General features: G+C 39.3%; 1 protein-coding gene across 1 annotated transcript in view; it reads left to right on the forward strand.

The window, feature by feature from the left end:
* LOC114120178 (zinc finger homeobox protein 3) overlaps positions 1-17,326 on the forward strand; it is a 113,069-nt gene that overhangs the window by 43,227 nt on the left and 52,516 nt on the right. Inside the window, 4 exon segments of the mRNA XM_050203710.1 lie at positions 1,963-5,117; positions 6,506-9,034; positions 9,037-9,356; positions 10,670-13,853. Coding sequence (XP_050059667.1) covers positions 2,030-5,117; positions 6,506-9,034; positions 9,037-9,356; positions 10,670-13,853 — 9,121 coding nt within the window. The 5' untranslated portion in view covers positions 1,963-2,029.

The following is a 17,326-nucleotide window of genomic DNA, read 5'->3' on the forward strand; positions in this document are numbered from 1 at the left end:
ACGTCGTCTCGGGTCCGGCGGGCGTTCGGTGCAAATTACTTCATCGGTTTCCACTGGAAACGCCGCCGCCGCGACGGTCATCTGTGCAAATGAACACGCGCAGGCTCTCGGCGTCGAACGAGCTTTTCCTCCTCCCGCTAAATGGCGGCGCCAATAGGAAATCGGAGGAAGGGCTCGCGAATACACAATATCTTTTGTATCTGCAAGAGCCGTTTTCCGCTCGTACAGTATTGTATTCCGAACTTAACTGGCGACTTTTCGTTATCCCGCGCCCACGTGTTCCGTCTCGTTCAATTAATTAAAAAACTAACGAACGGCGTGTATTAAACCGCCGCGTGCATACCCATACCTATAAATGCATATTACTGTTATTATTACTAATGTTACATGTATATATTATATTTAATATCTACTTACCTATATATTCATACCGTCTATATTACCGTCGCCGCCTAGGTCGTGTGTTTTGTGTGATTAGTTAAGAAAAAAAATTGTATGTAATGTCCCGAAGCCGCGTTTGCCGCCGAAAAACTCTTCGCTCGGACTTCTCGGCGTCTTAAATCGCCGTAGGTACGCCTATAAAAAAAAATACATAGATATATATTTTATTATTTCGATGTGTAATTATTACCTTGTACCGATGGTTGACTGCCGCCGCCGCCGCCGCTGCTAGTAATTATCCTCTAATTTGTCCCTGGTAGGCGGTGTTTTGGCGCCAACAATTAACCCCCGAAAAGACCTCTGCGTCACTCGTACCTGTAGGTGGTTGCTCCTTCAAAGAGTATTATATAAATTATATAGGTATATCGCAAACGCATGTTAGCAGTCGCGTCAAAACGTCGGAAATGTCGACCTGGATGTTTGGGCGCGCGAAGTCAGTCCTCGGCGGAGGAAATCGGCTGTTTCCTGTGCGTCGTCGTCGTCGTCGTTTCCTCTGTCCCACATCAGCGTGCGTTTTCCGCTTAATGGTCGTTATTCGCTACATTTAAAAATATTTTTTTTCTTAAAATAATTAGGGATAAATAAAATATAATGGAAAATGAATTAAATGGTTTTCTGTAAAAACTAAATAAAAATAAAAAATAAAGAAGACGTTGCGTGCACACGTACCTAATACCTATTATATGATTATATTCCTCGTTCGGGAAATATGTTAATGTTGTTGCAAAACACAAAAGAGCATTGTTTTTATCCGAATTCGTGAACAGAATGAATTATACATTTCGCGGACCGGTTGTGTGCGACGAACGCGAAACTGGTATACCTATACACCGTGCATATATAAATGCGGGGCGAAATAAAAATAGCCGAGAAATATTAACTAACGATTCGCCAAGAAGTATAAAAATATATATTCGGACGGGCTTGATTAGCTGTGGCGGTTTCCGAACAATGGAAGCGTTAGTGTCACATACCGCGACAACAGCTGTACATCACCTTTTTCTTCACGGACGACGGACGAACGCGAATTAAGACGGACACGTATCGAGTTTTTTTACATTTTTTTTTTCGTTTCGTCGGAATTGTGTACCTTCTATAGACAGAGACTATATAATACGCTTAAGTATATTATATAAAATAATAGGAATAATGATAATGGATGAGAGCAGAAAAAATGTAATAAAGTACCTGTTTTCTTGCTACCGGTTTTCGTATAATATAGTGCGAAACGTACGTATATCGAGGGGGCGTGGTCGAGATCGCTGACTTAAAATTCGAGTTAAAAAAATACTTAATAAAATGCTTGTAGGTAATATTGTTTGTGCATTATATATAAATCTAATATTGCTAGTAGTGCTACCTATTGCTGCCATTTAAAATAATAATAATAATACGATGATGATGATGTCTGACCCCGCGCGTCCTAATTGATTTATATTTATTTTATTCGTTCTCTAATGAAAACGGTTACCCCTACAAAAAACGTTACTTACGGTTTGTGTTTTTTTTTTGTTTTAATAGATTGTGGTGTACGCGGGGTATGTCAAGGCAGTGGTGCGAATACATTGGTGATGATTGATAACCAGAAATGCCGTCACCGATACCAGTACAATCGTCCTCGCCAACAGGTGGAGGCTTAGTGGACCGTGCCGCCGGATGGACAACAGACACATCGTCCGAGACAAACAGCGCAGCGATTAGCAGCAACGCCGCCACCGCCGCAGCAGTTGTCGTGGCCGACATGAGTCCAGAAGAAGAGCAGTCGAGCTCGCCGGTGACAGGCGTGATCGCCGGCCGGGACGATGAGGAGCGCCGCCTGACTTCACCGCCGTCGGGTAGTAAATTCGACTCGGTGGCCAGTAAACCGGACGCCGAATCTGAGTCGTGGGCGAATAGCAGCGACGTGGAAAAGTTCGACGGCAAGATTGTGTACAACCCAGACGGGTCGGCGTACATAATTGAGGATAACAGTGAGTTGAGCGAAGATGACGGTGTCGACCTTCCGTCCGAGCTCCTCGGATCTGGAAGTATCGTAGACGGCCGGGGCGTGAATCTGTCGCAAGCCGAGGTATTCCCGCAGATCGCTAACGCGTTCTACGTGTCCCGGGCCAATTACGGGGACCTGTACGAGCAGCAACAACAGCAGCAGACCAATAGCGCACCAGCCGCCGCGGCCCTCAACAGGGTGTTCCAAGACAAGAAGATAGTTCCTGAAGTGCCGGTGATGCACAGCTACAGGGTGTACACTGTCCGGGACAAGACGGGTGCGTCGGACAACCGAACGCCGCCATTGTCCAACGACTGTTCGACGGTACCCGTCAAGCCGATACTCATGTGCTTCATATGCAAACTGTCATTTGGGTATGCAAAGTCTTTCGTAGCACACGCCACCGGTGAACACGGCGTCACGCTTCAGGAGGACGAGTACAACATACTTGGTCACAAGAACGCGTCAGCCATCGTGCAATGCGTGGGCAAGGAAAAGGAGCCGCTGGTGTCGTTCCTCGAGCCCTTGGCCCTGTCCGCAAACAAAGCTCATACTCGGACCGCGTCCCCGTCCCAGTCGTCGTCGTCGTCGTCGCCGAACGCCGCTCACAAAGTTCCTAATGCGTTTATTAATGACGGTAATCGTTCCTCCTCCTCCGACGGCGGTGGCGGCAGCGGTGGCGACCAGAAAGGTTGTCCGGAAAGCCTGGTGGTGCACAGGCGCAACTCCACGCCGCCCACCTCTTCTCCGAGCGTCAATACAGTTCCTGAGACGTCCGTCTCCCTACCTCAATCTGGTAGTCCTAGAAGTAATGTTAACTCGTTTAGTATAAGTAAAAACAATAATTGTAGTAATAAAGCCGCCGCATCTGCAACTGGCGGCAGGTCCAATATGTACGATTGTATCATGGACCTGACCAGGAAGAGTCCAATATCCGCGTTAGCCGTGTCGTCAGGTACGTCAGCCCGGAGCAACAGCGCATCGCCAGGTGCTAGCCCGTCTCCGGGAACCACACTCAGCCCACAACTCATTTCGGGCAGTGCCCCGTTATCGTATCCACAACCGCCGCCCAACTTCATGACCGGCACTACAATTGGCGTGTGTCCAGATCACATGAACGGTAGGCCCAGTGGAGTGGACTGTGCCAGGTGTGAGCTCATTCTAAGTTCCTCGAGACTGGGTGGCGTTGGTGGGTCACTAGTTGGTATGCACTCTAGAAACTCATGTAAGACGCTTAAATGCCCAAAATGCAATTGGCACTACAAATACCAGGAAACGCTAGAAATACACATGAAAGAAAAACATCCCGAATCCGAGACGTCATGCGTGTATTGTATCGCCGGACAACCGCACCCGCGGTTGGCTAGGGGTGAGACTTACACGTGTGGTTACAAACCGTATCGCTGCGAAGTATGCAACTACTCGACGACTACTAAAGGCAACCTGAGCATACACATGCAATCCGACAAACATCTTAACAATATGCAAGAGTTACAGAACGGCGGAGTTGCCGGCAATGAGATGCAAAGGCACCAAGCGTCGTCGCCGTCTCAGCACCCAAAACAGTCTTCGGCCATGAGCCCTGGATCGACGAGCAGCCAACATCCAGCCATGAACAGTCCAATGATCAATCAGAAACCCAAACCTACGTTTAGGTGCGAGGTGTGCAACTATGAAACGAACGTAGCCCGAAACCTTCGCATACACATGACCAGCGAGAAGCATACACACAACATTATGGTTTTGCAGCAAAGCGTCAAACATATGCAGACGCTCAACGCTCTACAGACTCATCACCAACAACAGATGAACTTCGAGTCGCTAATGCATTTCCACCCGGGGCTCACGCTACCCGGTGACAAACCGCCGCCTCATACCGAGGCAGCACTTGCTGACATGGCTTACAACCAGGCTTTACTCATACAAATGATGACCGGTGGACAGATGCCGCCACACTTTGCGGGTGACGTGTCTCCTCACGTAGACACCGACATCGGACTGAACCCAGAGACTATGGAACCCCCACCCGAGCCGGTGGACAAAAATCCAAACTTCATGTTCCAGTGCAGCACGTGCAGTACTTTCGTCACGGACTCGTTGGAGACGCTATCGCATCACTTGTCCACCGACCGGACCAAAGTACGCGAACAAGAAATACTCACTGTGGTGGCTGGAAACTACATATGCAACCTATGCACGTATAAGACGAACCTGAAAGCAAACTTTCAGCTGCATTGCAAGACCGACAAACATTTGCAGAGGCTGCAGCATGTCAATCATGTGAAGGAAGGCGGACCACAGAACGAGTGGAAGCTCAAGTACATGTCGTCACCCGGTGGCGTTCAAGTCAGATGCAACGCGTGCGATTACTATACAAACAGCACGCACAAGCTACAACTCCACTGTTCCGGACAGAGGCATGAGGCTGCCTCGCTGTTGTTCCGGTACCTGCGGGACAATGACGCCGGTGACGCTTCCGTCTATCACTGTTTGTTATGCGAGTTCTCCAGCAAAGACAAATTGCCACTATTGCAACACGTTAGGACCGTAAAACACATGCAAATGGAGCAGCTGCACCAGATGCAAAGGCGGTCTGACGGCAAAGATATACAAACTGACATTAATATGGTGTTCCAAGTGACCAGTGCTCCTCAAACGTCCATGTCTGTCGATAGCGACCAAGAACAAGGTAAGTCGTTATATGTTTAATAATATAATATAGTTATTAATTAATAATTATTTATTACACAGCAAAACTATTTTTAATGATTTTGATCATCAATGGCAATAAAAACGCATAAGCATTATGTTTCATATTTATTTATTATTATCAAATTACGTAGAAATGAAAAAATCGTGTCGAATAATAATTTAATCGTATAAAATATGTTTAGGTATTCGCGAGAATATAAAAATAATTAATTTTAGTTTTTTTTTTTATTATTGTGTGCCATTATTTATACTTTGCTGATTGTGTTATAAATAATTATTCATATCAATTAATACGTTTTTATAGAAAATAATCTGTTTATTTATTAACCTATGATGCAAAGTACAATACGCGTCTCGTTTATATAACATTAGTATAAAAATTATAATAATTTTAAAATAATAAAATTATACTATATTAAATAGTAATTAAATTTAGAATAGAAACTACCTTATCACAATTACCGTGTAATTTTGTTATTACAAAACTATTCATTTTAACGTAATAAATTACTTTTTTGTTAAGTAATATTTCGCTTGGTATTTTTTCACAGCACGTCGACATTTAATGACTTAAAAACGTTTTTGTGTAATTGAGATAATTAATTTAAGTTAGCCAATTTATGGTAAAAATTAATGATATAACGACGGGGAAATAACTATTGCTCAATTGAAGTCGGTAGTTCGTGTATTAATATTGATTTGTTTTTAAGTAAATAATTTATACTCAGTCATTATAGTTTATGTGTAAATATTTTTGAATTGAGTCGTGCTAGTTCCATCTACAGTAAACAATATCTCATATTAAATCCCCATTGACAACCAGACTTAAGTGAATGTAAATCATTACCGTATTGTACGTTTAATTATCAGACAGCACAAAGACCTCTGAACGTGAAGACGCGTATCATTGTGTGCCATTTACGGAATAAAGAATTGATCTCATTGGTTGAGAACTTCACAATGATTATTAAATGTCTTCAATTCTTTTATAGGTTAATTTCTATCAAAGAAATAAAAAAAAACACGAAATGAAGTTTTGATAATAATTGCATTAATTAGTCAACATTAAGTTCCACCTCACAATGACATGACATAAACCGTTGCATCTTTATTTTTCTATTCTTTAATGTTATTTTTCCTGAACACTTGATTACATTTTAAATTATCTTTAATTGTATAAAAGTGACGGGTTGTACGGTAACAAAAATCTTATTCTTGTTGCTCACTCATTCAAAGTATGGTACGCCCATTGTTGCTTTCATACTCCGTTGACTTCGGTTCCCACAACGCCGCCTTAATACAGTTAATACTTAATATAGTAGGATATAGATTTTATATAAATATTTTTTTTCATTTTATTTTTAGATCGCGAAAACAAAGGAGACAACGAAAGTCCAAATATGTCTATGGACGCAATGAAAGCAGAAAGTTCTGAACAGTTCGAATTAGACTCCAATCTCAACTCGCCAAAAATAACCGAAGGTCAAGAACAATTAACTCCGACCGACCAAAAGAAAAACGAATTGTATTGTCCACTTTGCCAAGACGTTTTCGAAGATTTAATCAATTTCGAAAAACATTTAATGAATATTCACAGTGTAAACTCCGAAGGTCTCCAACGATTGTTAAGTTTAGTCAACCAATCGCATTGGCTGAACTCATCAAAATCTTCACAACAGAGTCCTCCTCATACTTCAACTAGTCCACCGTCGCCTGACTTAGACAAATCAATTGAAAAATCTGACGAAATCCAAGATCAAGATACTGATGAAAATAAATGTCCAACTTGCCAAAAAGTGTGCAAAAATATTGATGACTTGTGTCAACATCAAAATGATACTGGCCACGTCGAAATCAAACAAACACCAAACGGACCGGGTTACCTGTGCTGGAAAAAAGGTTGTAACCTATATTTTACTACAGTGCAAAATTTACATATTCACTTCCGCGAAGTGCACGCCGGACAGCAAAACATTCTTGTGTCCGAAAAACACGTTTACAAATACAGATGTAACCAATGCAGTTTAGCGTTCAAAACACTTGACAAATTACAAGCGCATTCCCAATATCACGCCATAAGAGACCTAACAAAATGTATATTGTGCAGACGGAGTTTCAGGACTGTTGCCACGTTTCAAAAACACTTGCAGACCGCCCATCCAGATCTAGCGCAAGCTGACCTTGAAGCGTTAAAGCAAAACTCCATGCTCCAATTTGAACAGTCAGCTGACGAAAAAATGGAAATCGACGAGTCCGTTGACGACGAAGAAGAGAAGGACGAAGAACCTGAATGTGACAATAGTGACGATTCGATCGCGTTCAAGCAACAGCAATTGATTGAAGATTACATGAACGGACAGACACTAGCTGAAGACGGGTACAATGATTCGGAAAGAAAGTACAAGTGTCACCGGTGCAAAGTGGCATTCACCAATCAGAAGTACCTGACGCATCACAACAAAACGCTTTTGCATCGCAAAGGTGAAAAACAAACTTATCCAATGGAAAAATACCTCGACCCTAACCGTCCGTTCAAGTGCGAAGTATGCAAAGAGTCATTTACGCAAAAGAATATACTTTTGGTGCACTATAACTCTGTACTTCATTTACACAAGCTAAAGCGATCTATGCAAGAGCAACAGCAACAGCTAAACAATAATAACACACCTATCGTATCAAACAATTCATCTTTCGCCGCCGTGAATACGTCTAAGACGTCGGGCTCAACGTCGGAAGATGACGACAAAAAACCGTACAAGTGTAACATATGCAAAGTCGCTTACACACAAGGGTCGACACTGGACATTCATATGAGATCAGTCTTGCACCAAACCAGAGCTTCAAAGCTGCACGATCTTGCATTGGCCGGACAAGTAGACTTGACCAAACCAATAATCGAGCAACCGGAACAGGGCAGTAGACCACCATCACAAAACCGACAAGATGCCGAAAGTCAAGCGTCCAGCAAAGATGAACAACAACAATTACAACTACCACAACAACAACAGCAGCAGCAACAACAACAACAACAACAACAACAAAACCACCACCAAAAAGGTAACCAGCTAAGCTGTCAGCGATGCAATGCTTTGTTTTCGAACCAAGATCAACTTAACACTCACCAACAGCTGTACTGCATGTTCGGAACTCCGATGAATATGTTGCCGATGAATCCGACGCTAGCTTTTGCGGCCAATAACTTGAGTGCTGCCGTGCAAGGGCCAAAATCACCGTCGCAGCAGTTAACGCTGACCGAAGAACAACTGTTAAAAGTGCCATTGGCGCTGCAAGGTAAAAAACACTCACACATGTACAAGCTCTTGGAGAGCTATGGGTTTGATCTAGTGATGCAATTCAATGAAAACCACCAAAAACGAAAGGAAAATGAAAAGTTGCTGCAAGAGCTTACCGCCCAGATAGAAATGGAACAGCAGGCAAACGCCGTCAAAGAGGAAATTAATGAAATTAATGAAGAAGATACCGGTGACTTGCCAGAAGTTGCTAAGTCGACATGCGTGCATTGTAATAAGGAGTTTTCCAGCGTGTGGGTGCTAAAAGCTCATTGTGAAGAAGTACACAAGGACCTAGTGCCGTTCGATTTTCTTGAGAAGTATGCCAAACAGATTAAATGTGAGATTGAAAAGAAGGGTAACGAACCGCCAACTGTCAACACGACCACATCATTGTCATCATCAACATCTGTGTCCACTACTACAACGCCGACGGCCAGGATTGGTTCGCCGTCCGAGGATGTGTCCGTGAAGACAGAAAATGATCAGGACATCGAAGCACAAACAGATAACGCTGATTACATGTCTAACGCTGCTACATCGTCAACTGGTGAACCGTCAAACGTTAACATGTCCGGTGTGCCACCGAACATTCCTTTGTCGGTCGCCAACACTTGAATGAAATGCAAGCGGCGTTCAATGCGATGGCCGCTTCGCAGCTTACTCAACAGCTACAACAGTTTAATCCTATGATGGTGGCCAGTATGGCCGGTCTTGGTATGGGGCTTCCTTTGGGCCTCAACATGCAAGCGCTCGCCGCTATGAATCTTCAACCACCGTTGGTCCCAATGATGATGCCACCACCAAATTTCGAATCTATAATGAGTTCGCAACAAAATACGATTTTTCAACAACAACCCGCCGCCATAGACCCGACTGGTATCTTGGCTAAACAACAACAGTTACTCCAACAACAGCAACAAGTGGTTAGTACATTTTTTCAATTGTTGTATAGTGTTAAGGCGTTAAATAGATTGTAATATAACTTATGTTTGTACCTTTGTATAAAATGTTGATATAAAATAAAAAAAAATATAATGTAATAAGTGATAATATATATCACTACACATATATTATATATATAGAATTAATATTTTATCATTAAATTAATTTCAATACCATAATAAGAATAAAAATAAAAATATATTTTATAATAAAACATTAAAAATACATTTTCTTTTTACAAATAAATTAATGAATCTAATGTATTTATTTTTAAAATATACATTATACAATATATGTTATATAAAATACGTGTTAAATTTTATTAGTTGTAATATTTTTACAATATATGACCGTTATTTATACGTATTTTGTATAATGTATATTCATTTAATAAAATAGTATATGGTGTAATATATTATGTGAGTTCAAATTAAATAGTGGTAATAATTAAAATTAAATTCAAAATTAAATTTTTATAAAAATAATTATTTATTTGAACTTAATATTTATTTAATAATAATAATTATTATTATTATTATTATTATTATTATTAATATTAATATGGTAATAATTATTATTATTCATTATTATTATAAGATAATAATAGGTATCTAATTTTTTTTTTTTTATTAAGTTTTAATTAAATAAATTATACTTAAAAATAAATATGTTTGACTTTTGGAAATAAAATAAAATACTTATAATTTAATAATTGTTGCGTATCTTTTATATTAATAAATGAATACGTTATCATTTATAATTTTAATGAGTTATTTTTCAATTAAATTAAATAATCATTTACAATTATTATTAATATAGAGTTCTCTTGTAACATATGAACAATAATTTTTATGTGGTACTTTTTATATGATACTTATACACTATCAAATATTTATAATATGTATATTATTATATAATTTTGTATTTTATAGTTCATTTTCTTTTTATATGTGTAATAAACGGTATAGCTAAATTAAAATAAAATCATTACACTTCGATATTCAATGGTATGAAAATTATTACGAGGAAAAAAATATTTTATATTATAGATATATTTAATAATAGAAAACAATATGAAACTATTATTTTATTTTTCACAATAGGTTTATTATTATAATTTTTTTTTTAATCTATAGGTACAACGCTTATTATTTTTTACTACCTATATTTTTGATTTTAATTTTCATGCTTGAACCATGTTGCGTCATTAATTTCTCATAGAGTATTTTATGTTTAAGCAATGGTTAGTTATTTTATTATTAGTGTTTTATTGTCATGGTTTAATTTTTTACAGCAACAAAATTCGCAACAAAAACGAGCGAGGACACGCATCACTGATGATCAATTGAAAATCCTACGTGCTCATTTTGACATAAACAATTCTCCATCTGAAGATCAAATTCAAGAAATGGCTAGCCAAAGTGGTCTCCCTCCTAAAGTCATCAAACATTGGTTCAGAAATACATTGTTTAAGGAAAGACAAAGAAATAAAGATTCTCCGTACAATTTTAATAATCCACCATCAACCACATTAAATTTGGAAGAATACGAGAAAACGGGTGAAGCGAAAGTGATGCCTCTTACTCAACCTCTACCAATAATTGAAAACACTGACGTTATGGTCATTAAAGAAGCACCTAAGACACCTACGTTCGCAAAAAAGAAGCCTCTACAGACCAGCACTCCAAATAATAACACTGTTGTGCGAGCACAAAGTCAAACGCCCACATTTCCACAACAACAGACATTCGCTCAAAACTTTTCGAGACCGTTCACCACACAACCAATGGAGTCTCCGGTGAAGATGGAGTCACAAGTTAAACCGGAACTGAAAGATGCCGAAACCAGTCAACCCGAAACGAAATTTCCATGGGGCAATCCCGAGTCTCCGACCAAACGTAGAGATTCGGTTGAAGAAAAACAAAACTTGTACCTCCATCACGATAGAGGGTCCCCACTTGATTTAAACGCGGCTGAAAATCTCACTTTGTCCTCGATACTCACTTCTCAACATCAAGAAATAAATATGTCAAATGCGATTTCTACCAGTAATATGCTACCACCGAAAATATCTGCATCGAGTTTTACGTCACCGCCACAAATGTCGGTAACTACACAGTCAGGCCCAAGGAGCATTAGCCCTGGTAGATCTCCTAATTCATCCGATGGGTTTCCGCATTCAATCATGATGAACCAGAGCAGCGGTGGTTCCGGTGGTTCTACTTCATCTGGTAAAAGAGCAAATAGAACCCGTTTTACAGACTGCCAGATCAAAGTGCTTCAAGAGTTCTTTGAAAACAACGCTTATCCAAAAGACGATGATCTCGAGTATCTATCTAAATTGTTGAACCTGAGCCCGAGAGTGATTGTTGTGTGGTTCCAAAATGCCCGTCAAAAAGCTAGAAAAGTTTACGAAAACCAGCCAGCTGTAGAACCTGCACCAGGTATTGTTGAAGAGGGATCAAATCGATTTCAAAGAACACCTGGTTTGAATTATCAGTGTAATAAATGCCTGTTAGTGTTCCAGAGATATTATGAACTTATTAGACATCAAAAGACGCACTGTTTCAAAGAAGAAGACGCTAAAAGGTCAGCTCAAGCCCAGGCAGCGGCCGCCCACATTGCAGCTGCACTGAGTTCCGAAGATTCCAACTCGAGCACTGTAGAAAATCATCAAGGACAAAGTGCCAATTCTAATCCGATGACTCCGAATCCAACACCAACTCCGAGTTTGACGTATCCAACGTCACCGATTCAAACGTCATCTTCACATGACAAAGAAAATGTTTACAACTGCGAACACTGTAATTCGGTGTTTACAAAACTTGACCAATGGAAAGAACACCAACAAGTTCATCTAATGAACCCAAATTTGTTCCCTACATATCATCCTGAAAGTGCTTTCGGGATTTTACAACAACAAGCACAATTACACCAACAACAACAGCAGCTCCAACAACAACAATCCCAGTCCCAACAAATGAGTGGTTCGTCCGAAATGAACGCTAACCCTACATCATTGATTTTGTCCATGATGCAACAAAATAGCAAAAGAACATTTGATGAATTTGACGACCATAGTGACAAAGAAACAGAGTTCACCAAAGACAAACGCTTGAGGACTACTATTTTACCCGAACAGTTGGATTATTTGTATCAAAAATATCAAATCGAAAGTAATCCATCTAGAAAAATGTTAGAAAGTATTGCACAAGAAGTGGGTCTAAAGAAACGCGTGGTCCAAGTGTGGTTCCAAAATACCAGAGCCAGAGAGCGAAAAGGTCAGTTCAGAGCTCATTCGCAAGCGATCAATAAGAGATGTCCGTTCTGTTCTGCTATTTTCAAAATCAAATCAGCATTAGAATCGCATTTGCAAACCAAACACCCGGAACAGTGTTCCAGAGGATACATTAACGTAGATAACATTCCGGATGAAGATGTCAGTATGGACTCGTTCGCGTCATCCCAGATGAGTGAGATTGGGCAAAAGAACCAGACTTATGCGCCGAATCCGTACTATCAGAATGCGGATGACGTGGAAAACTTGGGTAAAATGTACCAAGAATCATTGAAGAGATACATGGAGGAGATGCAACAGTCAACCATGCAAAACGGTGTTCTGTCCGAGGGTGGCGAGAAAACCAAACCGGAGGGAGACAGTCCGTTGGATCTGAGCAAGCCTGTGGATTTACGTATGGATCAAGAGCAAGACGATGATGAAGACAGCATGTCAGAGTGCACTGATATTATGGATGACGAAAGTCCAGCGTCGCCGGCGTCCAGCACTCAGAGCGGACAGCAGAGATTAAACGCTCCGGGTGGCAGCAGTAGCAGTCAAAACAAACGGTACCGGACGCAGATGAGTAACGTGCAAGTAAAAGTGATGAAAGCACTATTTGATGACTATAAAACCCCTACAATGGGTGAATGCGAGATGCTAGGTCGTGAGATCGGCTTGGCAAAGCGCGTGGTTCAGGTGTGGTTCCAGAACGCACGGGCTAAGGAAAAGAAGTACAAGCTGCAGACGAAGCAAAACCCAGAGCTGACTGGGCCACCGGACGAGTGCAAATATTGTCGATTCAAATATACACACAAGTACTCCGTCCAGGACCACATATTCACCAGCCGACACATTGCCTTGGTAAAGCAGCACGTGGAGAGCCGCATGTCGGTGTCCGACATGTCGGGCAACTGCAGTGACGGTGATTTCACGGTGCCGCCCACTCCAGGCGACCCACACAACAACAACCTACCCAACCAGCAAGTCAACCAGCTGCAGATGCTCCAGCTGGCCGGGCTCATTGGCCAGTCGCCCGTGGCGCAGGCTGTGGCCATGGCCACCATTGCGAAATTGGATGGCAAGGACCAGTCGCAGATGACCGCCGAGGAGCTGGCTTTGTTGCCGCATCTGTACAACCTGGGCGTGAGTTTCCAGCAAGGATTCATGCACCCGGGCACAGCCATGATGACGTCGCCAGGTCAGTAGTCATAAATCAGTGTTATAATTAGTTATTATTTATTAGTATTAGTATTAGTATTAGTATTATTATTGGTAGTATGAGACATATAGTGTTCTATTCGTACGCGAATTGTGCCCAACTAATACAAAAAAATCTCCATGGCCATAGTATAACAGCTAACACGTGTAGTTTAACACAATGCTTTCATATATTGGAGACGAACCGCCATACGTATTCGGGTAACGACATTCATGGTTTGAGAAAATGTGACATGACGGACAGCTATTATGCCTACAGGGGTGTGACCAAAAACAAAATCAATTTTATTCGGCGTGCAAATTGTGTGCTGTTTGCAATATGTGATGCGTAAGCCACACACCGCGTCAACAAAGATACCTTATTATTATTATTTGGGAACCGTGAGTGTGTGAGCGAGTGAGAGAGAGAGAGAACATTAAAACCGAAATAACGCGTGAGTGGTATATAAATGAGAAAATACGCAACATATACACATTCGTGTATACAAATTCTTTCGTGATCCGATTGATATATATATATATATGTATTATTTTTAATGAAAAGGGTTCCGTATCGAACGTACACCATCTCCGGTGGCGCACACATTGTGCCGCGTTGGGATTCGCTTGGGGTACGTTAATATTCTGGAAACAATGTCGAACCACCGCCGCTCCCCGTCAACGGTGATGTGTGCGAGTGGCGGAGATTATTACAGAAATTCGTTACGTCGAACGTGAAACCGGAGAAAGGAACATCTCCCCAAACAAAAAAAAAAAAAAGAATCGAAATAATAGAACGTTTCTATACACTGTATTTATATGTGTATTTGTGTGTGTGTGTTTTTAAAGGATTCCCTGATATTTTGGGCTGGTACGACGTATGTGTGTGTGTGTTGAGATTCTTTTTTCATTGTTATCAGCCCCGTTAAAAATATAAAATTCGAGTGCTCTGATTAACGGCGGCCAACCGATCTGATACACATTTATATAATATTATATTATATTTTTGTTCTATACACATTCTGCAGTTGCATAGCGTGTCTTCGGCAGTATAGCATCTCTCGAGAACGGTTTTCGAGTGCGTCCATTGCTCGCGTGTTTTTGTCACCTCGATAATCGCCCGTATATAGGGCGGGAAAAATTAGCGACCACCTGCGAAAGCTTTACGTTCGCCTGTACGTTTATTTTCGTAATATGGTGATATTGGTTTTCCACCGCCATATTTCCATAGGGGTGAAACATATTAATTCTGCTCGTGTACCTATTATAATATATTGTCCCCTGACCCGCACAACGGCAGTTTTACCCGATTTACAACCATTATTGCTTACAGGAGGTGCGTTCATACTTATCCTTAATATTAAATTAATCACCGCGTTCAATAACATTATTGTAATATATTTTCTGTGATGTAATGTAAACAGAATTTTGTCGTGACATATGCACTGCCCCACGTTATTTTCGCCGCCCCGCGCGTCCCATAACGAACTGTCGTTGACTCTTTGCGGCCAACATTGTGTGTGAAAAGATCGAAAAAAATGATATATGTTTTACGACCGGTGTGTACACGGTCGTAGGTAAATGCGCGCACACACAATGACCACGGTCCACGACACATCACCTCTCCTTGCGACGATAATCTTTTTAACCTACTCTATCGTTGTGGGAATCGCGCGCGCATTCATATATCATCTCGTACATATTATAATAATAATATACCTACGACTTTGACTCGTCATATATACTAATATATATTATACATATTATATTATGTTGTTGTTTTTTTTAACATTATCGTTATTATTATTAATATTATTTTGCATGCATTATTATTATTATTATTATTATTTTGCCGTTTGTTTTATGATTTATATTTATTTATTTTTTCTTTTGTTTTGCGCTTTTTTTGTAGGATAGAAATGAGTGATAAATGAGCTATAAAATCGTAAACATTATGTTGTTCTCCAAAAACACAAACACACAGGACACCTGACGACGACGTTTTTTCACCGTTTTATATTTTGATCGGATTCCGAGTGTACACCTTGTAGATATATAAGATAATATAATAATTACCTTTCGAGGTTAGTCCTAGGTATAAATTATACCTATAAATTATTTGTATACAAATTGTTAACGCATTAATAATATGTTTTTGTGATTCATAATTATTGTCTTTTTTTAATTTATTTCTCAATTAAAAATCATAAAATTGTTTATTCAATTTTAGTATCATAAAGAAAAAAAACAATAACGATAAAATTGACGAATCTGCCGTCAGATATTATATACAATACATTATATATTTTGCCTAGTGTCTGACTTGTATTAGTTATTATTTATTACCTATAGAAAAAATTGTGATATTTTAGGTTATTTATAATTATTTAGCATTTTGAGTATGCTTGTTATTTATTATTTTCTTTTTATCTTTTTTGTAACGTAATTTCAAAGGCTTCGCCTGTATACGCAATACATAAAAGACTCCAATATATGTTGCCCATTATTGCCACCCTCGACAACGCGGAGAGGGTAAACTAAGCTTTAAGTGATAAAAAAAAATGGAGGGCCAAAAAAGTATATTTTTTTTTCCTGTTAGTCATCGTCGTGTACTATATACTAGGATATTTTCTCTTTTGTCTCGTTATATTTAAATTTATAATCGAATCTCATCCGAGAGATGTACCATCCCACCAATACCTTCTTCACTGCAAAACGGCGAAGCCCTAATCATAAGACTGTTTGTATAAGCATATATATAACGCAAAAGACATTTTTTCATAAAATTTCCTTTTTTTTTGGTTTCATCATTTTGATTCGATTCCACCATGTCACTTATTTTTTTTTTACACCCATTGTAGAAAATTTTTTTAATTAGTTACATTTTTGTGCCTTTCCTTTAACATTTTTCATAAGAAAAATATTGTTTTTCTTGTTGGTGTACATAAACGCGTTAATGTTAATATTATAAAAATCAATAAATATATATATATATATATATATTTATATATATTTATATATATGTGTAAATAAATATTCATGTATACCTGTATATATTATATATACAAATGTTTGTATACGCATATTATATCATGTTAGTTTTTAGACATACTATAAATATTATATATTCTTAAGTTTATGTTTTGACTGTTAATATTAATTTTAAAAAACAGTCGCTTCGGCGGCCGACTCACCGTTGAGCGTCTACTTGTGTACACTTATTATACATACGCATACAATATAAGTGTAATGACTGTAATGTATACCTAATATAAATTTAATGTAATCTTATTACGAATAAACGTATACATTATTTATTATTATATGCGTATGTGTATATAGTATATATATATTACAGACTTACATAATATATATATTATAGAGTTTACCTTGGCGATTTGCGTCATTTGTGTTTATATGGTATTCTGTAATTTTAGATAGGAATGCATTTTATACATTATAGTTTTAAAAATA

This window comes from Aphis gossypii, chromosome 1 (genome assembly GCF_020184175.1).
Source record: "Aphis gossypii isolate Hap1 chromosome 1, ASM2018417v2, whole genome shotgun sequence".
Taxonomy (NCBI): Eukaryota; Metazoa; Arthropoda; class Insecta; order Hemiptera; family Aphididae; genus Aphis; species Aphis gossypii.